The sequence below is a fragment of the Nanorana parkeri genome, unplaced genomic scaffold, assembly GCF_000935625.1.
Source record: "Nanorana parkeri isolate BGI_ZX_2015 unplaced genomic scaffold, ASM93562v1 scaffold2327, whole genome shotgun sequence".
Taxonomy (NCBI): Eukaryota; Metazoa; Chordata; class Amphibia; order Anura; family Dicroglossidae; genus Nanorana; species Nanorana parkeri.
This window is the reverse complement of record NW_017308595.1, coordinates 152,948-164,699: the sequence shown is the minus strand read 5'-3', so window position 1 is coordinate 164,699 and position 11,752 is coordinate 152,948. Positions and strand designations below refer to the sequence as shown.

General features: G+C 46.3%; 1 protein-coding gene across 1 annotated transcript in view; it reads right to left on the bottom strand.

Moving 5' to 3' along the window:
* LOC108801419 (oocyte zinc finger protein XlCOF7.1-like) overlaps positions 1 to 10,467 on the bottom strand; it is a gene marked incomplete at its 3' end in the record, with an annotated part of 18,384 nt that extends 7,917 nt beyond the window's left edge. Inside the window, exons 1-5 of the mRNA XM_018573313.1 lie at positions 10,221 to 10,467; positions 7,700 to 7,808; positions 7,224 to 7,406; positions 6,841 to 6,907; positions 6,663 to 6,748 (exon numbers count right to left, since the gene is read on the bottom strand). Coding sequence (XP_018428815.1) covers positions 6,663 to 6,748; positions 6,841 to 6,907; positions 7,224 to 7,406; positions 7,700 to 7,777 — 414 coding nt within the window. The remainder of the gene's footprint in view (positions 1 to 6,662; positions 6,749 to 6,840; positions 6,908 to 7,223; positions 7,407 to 7,699; positions 7,809 to 10,220) is intronic.
* Between the last annotated feature and the right edge of the window lie 1,285 nt (positions 10,468 to 11,752).

The window sequence follows — 11,752 nt, the reverse complement described above, 5'->3', positions numbered from 1 at the left end:
TTGGAGACCCCTGATGTCTCCATAAAGAGGACCTGTCACATATTTTGATATCACATAAGGGGGTTTTATTAGCCCCCGTATGTGATAGCAATAAAGTTTAGTGGAAAAAAAAAAAAAAAAGGAAAAAAAATAAGCCCCCCCCAAATTTTTTTTTTTTAAAGTTACACATTAAAAAATGTTTTTTTTTAAAATTCTTTTTTAAGTCCCCACCCATACATACACGCATGCAAACATGCATCGGGGGCGCATACATGCAAAATGGACGATTGCGCCCATTACGCCGCACATGTTACATATCGCCGCGAACGTCGGAGTGAGAGCAATAATTCTACGGCCAACAATCACTGATAACACTAAACTGATGAGCGGAAAAAGCTTTGGCGGGTGCCGCAATTTTTAAGCTCGACATGTTTGGTGTCTATTTACCCGACGTGACCCCGTTCTTTTATATTTTACCAAAAAACAGGGTAATAAATGTTTCCTAACATAATGTAAAAAAAAACGTTTTTTTTTTTTACAAAATTTTCAGTAATTTTTCCTGATTATAGTAAAAAAATAAAAACCCCGTAGTGGTGATTAAATACCACCAAAATAAAGCTCTATCTGTCCCCCAAAAAATGGTATAAAATTCATTTCAGTACAGCGTTGCATGACGGAATAAATGTCAAAGGACCGCAGCGCTGAACACTGAAAAATGGCCGGGAAGGGGGTCTAAACACCGGGTCTTCAAGCAGTTAAAAGAGGTTTATCGGAACTCTGGAACTTCTACACCATGGAAGTTTAGGACTGTGCTGCTTTTGTGAACCCAATCCCAAATTAGGTTTTGGTGCGCTGAAATATTTCTACAAATCGGGACCCCAACATTGGTGGCCCAAGAGTCACAAGCAAGGTTCAGGTCAATGGGAGGGGGCTAAAACACACCCATTGTACCATCAAGCTAGTGACCTGCCACCATCTTACCTCTTCCAATTTGCCAAGAGGTCTCGATTGCGTTTATCTCCCCCCTTTTGGTCCTCTCCACCATCACCGCCATCCCCTGGACCCAGCCTTGCATTTTGCGCCTCCCACCAACACCGTATTATCCATTTTCCACCCATCAGGCCCCCCACTCTACTCAGACCCCTATCTCCTAGACGGGCTTAACTCAGTTGTTGCGCTTCCTTCCCCACCTTTTGTTCTTCTTTGACAAACAACGGACACCCCGGTCCGCACAACAAACGAGAAGTAGCACACAGAGTATTTAACCCCCCCCCCCAAGAGCGCTGTGCCGTGGGACAACTCTCCTAATTTTTCATGACCTCCCACTGACCAGCTTTGGAAAAGGAATGGAAGTATAGGAGGACAAAAATAAAAGCAAGGTTCTGCTCCTTACATCACACTGACAAATGTTTAATTTAAAGAGGCTGTTTAAGCTACAACACTCGACCAATGTCACGAGGGAGTCCGTTTTATATTACAGCCCATCGTCTGTATATAGAACCGTGCCACTTAGTCCATCGTGCGATCACGATTGGTTCACAAGACTCCATAACACATATTTGTGGAATATACCTTTTTGGTGTGCTCGAGGTTTATGAGGCTTTGGCAGGGAGGAGTCAAAGTTCAGTCCATTTTATACCACTGTTGTGTGAACGAGGGCTCGTATAATAGCAAAGCCGCAGGAAGTGAAGTTGGTGGATCATTATCTATGTAGTCCTTTTTTCTTCCAGCATGAGCATTGAGACAACAGGCTTAGTTCTACATTCCTCAAACTGATAAACGGCTCATGCTATTCCATGTACAGAACGACCCTACAGAAGACTCAGGTGTTGGCGTTTCCTCGGTTCCACATCCAACACTTAGAGGGTTACTTTACAGAAGGTGGCAGAATTTCAGTTTTTCCTATAGCAGAAGTCCCAGGGTTACCATCACTGGGTTGCTGGAAGGGGAGCAGAGGAAGATAGTTACCCTGCTGGGGATCGGTATATTGGAAAGATTTCTCGCTAAAGTGAACCTTCATGTGTTTAGTGAGGATGGACCTTTGCGTGAAGCCTTTCCCACACTTTGCACACTTAAAGGGTTTTTCCCCCGTGTGGATTCTCTGGTGCTCCACCAAAACGGTTTTCAATGTGAAAGACTTCCCGCACTCCGAGCAGGAAAAGGGCTTGACGCCTGTATGGACTCTTTTATGGTCGGCCAGATGCGATTTTTGCGTGAAGCTTTTCTCGCACATGTCGCAGGAATACGGCTTCTCACCGGTGTGGATGATTTGATGCTCCACCAGGTGGGACTTCTGGCTGAAGCCCTTCCCGCACAAAGGGCATGCATAGGGTTTCTCCCCGGTGTGGATTCGTTGGTGTCTCATTACATCCGATTTCTTGGCAAAGCACTTCCCGCACTCTGAACACGGAAACGGCTTCTCGCCCTTGTGGGTCTTCTCATGGCTGACTAGGATAGATTTGCGCGTGAATTTCTTCCCGCATTCCACGCATGTGAAAGGTTTTTCGCCCGTGTGAGTACGCTGGTGCACGATGCGACTGACATTCTGGGTAAAACACTTCCCACAGAACTCACAGAAAAATTCTCTGTTGCGTCTACTGGGTGTTTTTTTGGTGGTATCCGCGTCGAAGGAGCGCTTAGAACTTTCTATGGGTTGATTAGGATCAGAGTCAGGTGATCTGTCCAAACTTTGACCTCCAAAAGGGACAGCTGGAGTAATGGGAGTTCCACCTGGAGATTCTTGTTTGATTCTCTGTTCTACATCCCAATCTGGCATTTTACACCCCTTCTCGTGTTGCCTCATTTGACCATCTAGAGGGAATTCATTAAATAGATGTAAATACTTTGAGTATGCATAACTCAGTCACCATCACTAAAGACTACAGCTGGCTAAAAGAAGTCCACAACTCAGGGGGCGAGGGCAGGACTGGGCCTATCTTATGAGCAGTAACGAGGTACAAAAATAGAAAATTTAGGGCTCATTACTAACCTGGTCTAACATCTGTGGGGATCTCGTCCTTCAAACAAGGTTGACTGCCAATCGAGCACATTTCCTCTTCATCTACATTCTCGACTTTAATAACGACCAGGTCATTGGCCTAGACGGCGCACAAAACAACATGCGGTTGAATGATGTCAGTGTCGCACCTACCTCTACCAACAGTTCATATTTTAAAAACGGACACTGACTGGGTCCTGGACACATTATTTATGAGTTCCCTCCCTAACACTCATGGGCAGTGACGATATGATGCGATACATACATGCGCACTTCACGCGGAGACGACTTCTACTTTGGCTGGCTGTGGACAGAGGTGGATGTAGCCTGAAAGGAGCAACCCGAGGACTTGAAGTTGAAGCATCATCCTTTACAAGGCTTCATAGCAATTGGTGGAAGAGAGCCATAGACTTGGTTAGGATCATAATAGGCCTCAATAAGCCTCCTGTCAACGTGTCAATCAGTGCTAAGCAATGTCTCCCTCGCCTCAAAAGGAATTTTCACCCTACGGACCAGGCTGTAGAAAATCCTTTTTCGGGGTAGCCACACAATCTGATCTCACTGTTGATATGAAACGTGGGAATGTGTCTTCTTGGGATGGATATACCCAATCGGTTTGAATGCCCGACCTTGATCATGGAAGCTTTTATCCACCTGGTGAGGAAAACAACGTTCTGCGTTTCCGCTTCAAATGTCCAACCTTAATTCAACTCTTCAAAGACCTTTAGTTTCTAAGATTGCCTGCTCCTGCCCTGTTGGATCTACAAAAAGCACCACAAAAAAACTTTTCTTGCGGAACCACGAAGTACACTTGCCGAAAAAGTAAGAACTTTTCTGCCGCACAAAGTTATTGATTATTTGCGTGTTACACCATATCTATTTTTCCATCACAGCAGTTTGCAGACATTGGAGTCCAACTGTGCAGAGTGTTCCAGACCAAATACAATTCTTCATTACACAAGTTCAGAGAGCTCAATGAGGAATCGCTGCTTTGAAGAGTCGTATCCATCTCAATGGACAGATTTTCAGGTAAACAGAGATCCAGCGACTACATACATACAACACGGAGCTGTACTCACATTTGATGAACCATCCTCGGACAATACCGTGTTTCGCCTAAAATAAGACACTGTCTTATATTTTTCTTGCCCCACAAAAACACACTCGGTCTTATTTTCAGGGGATGTCTTTTTTTTTTTAATGTGCAACAAAATGTACAACAATCTAAAGTTATTCATGTACAACAATCGAACGTTATCTTGTATCACTCCGCCTGTCACAGTACCGGACAGCTGTACCAGCAGTGCAGACATCGGACAGCGCAGTAAAGTACGGTACCATTTACCGGTACACATTACAGTACCATTACATTAAGCAGTGAAGTATGGTACTGGAGTGCTCCCTGTCACTGCGCCGGCCGGAGGGAGTCCACTGTCATCCCCGGATACAGTATGTCCCTGCAGGCAGATACCATCTCTCCTGCTCTTCACGTTCCCCCTCACATGCTACCACCAAACTAGGTCTTATTTTCGGGGTAGGTCTTATATTACAGGTATCTTGAGAAATAGTGCTAGGTCTTACTTTCGGGGTAGGTCTTATTTTCGGGGAAACAGGGAAGTGGCCTTAAGCCAAACACCAACATTCATGTTGCATACATATCTGAAGCCTTGGGACTCGTCAGATCATGAAGTTTTTTCAATCCAATATCCGCTATTCCAACTCCCAACCTAGTGCAACAGGTTTCTTGTTTTTTCACAAGCAAGAAGAGTGCCTTAAGGTCATCAACCACCAAACCCCCTTCATAGCAAGATAATGAATTACAAGTAAGAGTCGTTTGATATGAACAAACTAATCTACTGGACTGTAGTCAGCTGACTAAAGTGGTCCTGTAGAAGCAATTTTTGTTACAGCATTAAAGTTCTGGTATTGTACAATGTATTGAAAACAGTGGTAACGGAAGGATTGCCATTCCACATATCTTCAAGTCTATTGTCTTCACTTGGAAGTTGTCTGTTATTTTATGTCATTAAATCTGGTTCTATAAGCACATGTGAGGCAACCGTACACGTTGTACAAGTAAAAAGACACAGAAAAGGTGGACTGATCTATGTAAGAAATGTGGATAGACACTCCTATGAATATCTATTCGTCCCTACTACAGTCCTACATGACATCTGGATTTTCAGCTGTCTCCTCCTCCTGTGGTGCTGTCCAGCACAAATATTTTTGTATCAGCAGCATTATGGGGTCCCTCTGGCACTTGAGCCAACTGTGAAAGGCCTGAAGGGATAAGTACATTACCAGTAACAGGAACTACATCCTTACAAAAGATCAGAGGTTTAACGGAACTCTCTGGAGCTTCTACACCATGAAAGTTTAGGACTGTGCTGCTTTTGTGAACCCAATACTAAAATTAGGTTTTGAGGCGCTGAATTTTTTCTACATCGAGACCCAACATTGGTGGCCCACTGAAATATTTCTACATCGGGACCCCAACATTGGTGGCTCACTGAAATATTTCTACTTCGGACCCTAACATTGGTGGCTCACTGAAATATTTCTACATCGGGACCCCAACATTGGTGGCCCACTGAAATATTTCTACATCGGGACCCCAACATTGGTGGCTCACTGAAATATTTCTACATCGGGACCCCAACATTGGTGGCCCACTGAAATATTTCTACATCGGGACCCCAACATTGGTGGCCCACTGAAATATTTCTACATCGGGACCCCAACATGGGTGGCCCACTGAAATATTTCTACATCGGGACCCCAACATTGGTGGCTCACTGAAATATTTCTACATCGGGACCCCAACATTGGTGGCCCACCGAAATATTTCTACATCGGGACCCCAACATTGGTGGCCCACTGAAATGTTTCTACATCGAGACCCCAGCATCGGTGGCCCACTGAAATGTTTCTACATCGGGACCCCAACATTGGTGGCCCACTGAAATATTTCTACATCGGGACCCCAACATTGGTGGCTCACTGAAATATTTCTACATCGGGACCCCAACATTGGTGGCCCACCGAAATATTTCTACATCGGGACCCCAGCATTGGTGGCCCACTGAAATATTTCTACATCGGGACCCCAGCATTGGTGGCCCACTGAAATATTTCTACATCGGGACCCCAACATTGGTGGCCCAAGAGTCACAAGCAAGGTTCAGGTCAATGGGATGCGGTTAAACACTCCCATGCGTAAGTGTTTTGCTCATTTAAGTAGCCAGGCTGGTAAATTACTTCTCCACTTTCAGCTATGCGGAAAGCCCTCAACGTTAAACTAGCTCATAGTTTTCACAAAGTGTCTGAGGCTTGAGCTGCATCACAAAAGAAAAAAAAAAAAAAACACAACCCATTGCATTCTCACAGCTCCTCTCTGGGAAAGCAAAACCATCTGACTACTCATGGACCAAGTGAGGTCACTCCAATTCTTCATCGTCAGCTGACAGAGAGGTTTTCCACAATGCTGCTGAAAGTGTGAAACCCCTTTGTGTAGACCTTCTTTCACAAGGCTCAAAAGTGTCAAGTCTTTTGCAATATGGACCATTCCAGGTGAGAACAAAAAAAGTCTGAGCCCCTCTCAAACTCACCCGTGACACATATTACACAGCTCAAAACCGTCTATTCCTTGCCCATCCCATTGGCAATCCGCGTCTCATACGCTTACCTCATAATCCTGATCATCCTCTGCGCAGTCCTGGGGGTCAGGAGATCTGGGACATCTCTCTGGTGTGTTTCTGTTACTGGATCCATCTGTAGGAAACACACACACTGACTGAATACATTGTTTCTATGTGTGTATCAGATGATGGGGGATCTAGGTGGACCCTGCGTACTGCTCTTACCTGGTGATGAAAGAGGCTGATGGACTTCCATGACTTCATCTTTGTCATCATCCACACTTTCCAATTCCTGCAGAGAAGGGGGGAAAATAAAAAGGAGGACATCCTGAAGAACCTTTTAGACACTAAATACGGTATATACAACATTACCATCAGGAAACCTGAAAAACTTTTGGGCCTGGTTTACTAAAGGTGTGAAGCAAACATATCGAGGGGATAAAAGGACAAAAAAGATCTTGACCACAGCCGTGTGTCTAACGTAAACACAGTTTCACTTCAATCTTTAGCAATTTAGATTCAAGGAATTACTTTTCTGAAAGGGAAAGATACAAAATTCCACCAAACTATAAAATATGGACAATTGGACATTCCTGAACACCACCTACCTCTCCCGTCAGCAGCTCGATGATCTTGTTGGCAAGCTTTAAAACCTGGTAGTCGTGTTTCCTCTTGTGGAAGGGAATGTGCAGCTTGCTTGTGCCATGGGCCCGGCTTGTTTCCGCGGACACCCCAGGGCGGCTGCTGGGTGTCACACAGTCACCTGATGACTTCTTCACAACTACGCAATCCTAGAAATCAAATATGAACAGGACTAATCGAAAATGTCTTCTATAAAATCACCGCTTTCATCCACCGTCACAGAATGAAGATAAGTGGTGGCAGCAATAGTATAAAATACATACAAAGCAAAAAAAGGTGAAGCGCAAGCTAGATTGTGGCCAGACTATAGGTGAAGGCATCAGGTCTCTCCAATTAGGTGCGTCATGCCACCCAGAATCCTCCTCACCTCTCAAGTCAGGTCTGTGTTTTTATCAGTAGAGATAAGTGTACTGTCATGTGACCCTCTCAGAATCCTCCTCACCTCTCCAGTCAGCAAGTAGATGATCTCCAGGGTGATGTTTAATATCCTCTCGGACATCTCACTCTTGCCCTTATCCATTTTTAAAGGACTGCTCGGGGAGGGGTTCCTGGTGGAAGACAGTGGACATCATATTACGTTATGTAATAAATGTGAACCAGACTGAATGCTGTAAATATGATTTTATTAGGCATCAGTAATATAAATGCGGCTGACAAAAGTTCTAATAAAAAAGGTGAGCGTAGGTGACCCACAAAGAAGGAGAACACGGATACAAACGCCTACTCAACCAACATCTCCATATATTTATATTAGGGCCAAATAAGCAAGGCAGAAAGAACATCGACCCGCAACAAGGCATCACCTAAAGCAATGTACCCAACGGAGGAGCAGGCCCATGGTACTGAAGACGTTTTCGGGATACACCTCTACAAGCTGGCAAAAGACTCATGGACAGATAAGGGAGACACTTAAGAATGAAGCGGAACAAGTCAAGTCAATTGTTCTGCTCGTCTGGCAAGATAAGTGGTGGCAGTAATATTTACCCAACGGAGGAGGAGGAGCAGGCCCATGGTACTTGGTGAATCATCAACCTCTGGTCACTAAATTCATTTTTACTAAACTTCCCAGGACTCTATGGTATGGCAGCTCAAAAGGTCACCCAACCAATCGAAGAGCTGCACCAACAAGCTATACATGAAACATATATTATACTCGCTAAATATTAATATAGTTGGAAGTTCATAATGCAATTTTTTAGATGGACCTTGCTCTACAAAATAGAGTGCGCTTATAGATTCAAGGCCCGCCCTGGTAGTTTTAGGTGTTGAAAATCCTCCCATTGCTTTCTCCATTCCATAACAGAAAACCCAGTGGGCATGGTGGGAACCACCCATAATGGTGAGAGCAGGTGTGCAGACCCGGGAACTCAGTGCAAGGATAGTAGGAACACCTCATGTCATGCACTGCAGGTGTGCATATCTAGGAACGCAAGGATAGTAGGAACCTCTCATGTCGTGCACAGCAGGTGTGCAGACCCAGGAACACAAGGATGGTAGGAACCCCTCATATTGTGCACAGCAGGTGTGCACACCTGGGAACTTTGAAGAACTTCTAGGAAGTTCAGGAATGGTGGGAACCTCTCATAATGGGCACAGCAGGTGTACAAAGCCAGGAACTCAGTGCAGATATCACCAACAAAGTCCTCAAGAGACAGAAGAGCACTAGAATACAAATCTTGGGTAGAGTGACCCTTTAACAGTGACATCTACTCTATCTCCTGGTACCTAAAACAATGCAGCGCGAGGAAGCAAAGGTCTCCAAACACACCACTGGCTTTAGAGACAAATTTACGGACACAACACATCAAGGCTTTGGGACCTTCCAGGTCTGCTAGCTCAAGCACCACATGCGTTTTCCATCTAGTGGTCGGAGCTGTCTAGTTGATGTAGAAGCCAATCTACAACAAGGTCCACATCCCAAAGCCAAGTCACCGGCATCTTCAGGTGAACAGCAACGGTTCCCTCTGTACTTCTCTCATGACTGGTGGACTTTAAAGCTCAACTCCGTCTTTTTCTTTCATAATAAGCCTCAGGTGACGGTGGATCTTCCCTCGTAAAAAAAAAAGCAAAAGGCCTACAGAGAACATCCAGTTAGGGCCAAGAATTGAGGATACGAAATGTAACTATTCAGCAATTTCGTGTGGAAGATCCCAACCTGTTGGGACCAATGAAGCATTTATGACTTCCATGAGTTTAGGCCTGCTGTGAATAATGTCCAGACCAAGAGATGCCACCTGGCTCAGAGTAGGTTTCTCGCCCTCACGGGGATATATGGCATGCTCGAAGGATGCAATCATTACACCAAACCCCTATGAGGTCCTACAGGACTTCCACCAGAGAATAAGGAGAGAAGTCCACCGTCATCCTCACCGCCAACAAGCCTTGTCTGGGTTAAATCCCGACATGTCCAAAATAACAAAAAAAATGTGTCAATATTGGTTGATACTAAAACAGAACAAAACAGAATACAAATCCACTCCCAGATCCGTCCGACCTTCCAGAACTGCAACAAACCTCAAGTCCTCGTCAACCAGATCTACGTACCGTGCCATTCTCTGCCGATTGGTCAGATCCGCTAGCACGTCTTAGGAGCGGTTCACCTTAATATGTGAGATTGGCCAAATTCCACAGATCTGTGGTTCATCGGTTACTACTGGTGACCATCTCGCGAAGAAGAAAAAATGACACCTTGCCCGTTGTCTTGGCAACCAAAAGGTCAGGAAATTCTACCTATCCTTTCCATTAATATGTAGAAAGGGGACCACCCATGCGCCAACACAAGTCGGCCAAGTCGGAGAGAACGTTGTGGCGCCCCCAAGTGGAAGTATCTCTCCATCTATCGATCTCATAAGGCATTGGCCCGTCTATGACCAGCCTTAGGGCGGAAGATGCGATGATGACCCTGAGATCTGGGAACCACCCTGCTGCTACTCAGACTCGGGTCTCCTATAACCGATTACCTGTATGGGAGTCAGCTCGGCCCCGCAGCGGTAACTGGAGGCCTTTTTGCGCCTTTCGGGACCCCAGGAATTCCCCCGCACGTTTATCCGCTGAGAGGAGAGGGCCGGACGCTCTTTTTTCTCCCTTTTGACGAAATCCAGGTCGCCAACAAAATGGCCGCCGCACTCCTGCGCCGACGACCAGCGCTTCAACCCATTGGGGGGAGACCTTTTCCGCCTGGTGCTCGTACGTGGCCGCTCGCTATGGGGGCGGCGCTCAGGCCGCTTCCATATATGGTCTGCCCATTGGCGCGTCTGCGGCCGAGGCGGGGCTTCGGTGGTTGGTCGGGGAAGGCGCTGTGAGACGGTGGCCATGGTGACTGTGGGCAAGAGCTGCACAAGTGATAGAGGATCATTGGTGGCAGCCATGATGGTTGTGGGCAGAGTTGCCCGATGCTGACTACATTTATGTATAACAATATTTATTATGATATAGGTCTTAAAAATATATATCTTGTAATGAGATATCTTACTGCTCTATGCAGAAACCCCTCAAACTGACCCCACCAGCACCCTTGATAAATCTAAGAAATACCTCCATATGGTGCCACCATATTCATTCCAGTGTCAGTAATAGGTAGGTCACACATGCCAGGACAGAAGTGGCAATCATGCAAAATACACAAGCAGCTTTATTGTTAAGCGTCATTTTTGCAGGATCCCAGTCAAGGGGCGTGGCTAGAAAATAAGGGGGAAGGCTTGGCCAACGACTTTAGTGAAAGTCACAGTCTGCATATCAATATAGTTTAGGGTTGCCACCTTTTCTTCAAGTGAAACCCGAACACTCTAGAGCCGTGCGCGGCAATTTTTTATAGGGGTAGAATATAAAGGAGAGAGTAATGTCTTCAGGTGGCCTGGTAGTTTGTGTGGGCTGTGCGACACTCTGGTGGGCTGTACAACTCTCGTGTGGGCTGTGCGAAACTCGGCTGGGCTGTGTGACACTCGGGTGGGCTGTGCGACTCTCGGGTGGGCTGTTCGGGTGGGCTGTGTGACAGTGACACTCGGGTGGGCTGTGCAACTCGGGTTGCCACCTGTACGGGATTCACCCGGGCAGTCCAGTTTTTGAGTCCTGTGTCCAGGTTTCAGGCCAGCTGACACCCGGACACAAGACATTTAAAGTGCCGGCACTTTACATTTTTTTGCCAGATGCAGCTGCCTGAGGTTCTGTGCTTGCTGGGGACCTCGGCAGCCTTCCAGGTGCCTGTAAACATCTCTGTCTTCCTGACACCATGCTGCCCGCCTCTGGACCCCTGGTGAGACACCACACAGCCCGCACAGCACTCCTGAAAGCCTGCATAGCCCACCTGAGAGCCTGCATAGCCACCTGAAAATTGCTGCATGCAGCGTTAGAGTGTTCGTGTTTGACTTGAAGAAAGGGTGGCAACCCTATGTGCAACACTCGGATGAACTGTGCGACTCTCGGCTGGGCTGTGCGACACTCGGTGGGCTGTGCGACTCTCGGGTGGGCTGTGCGACACTCGGGTGGGCTGTGCGAC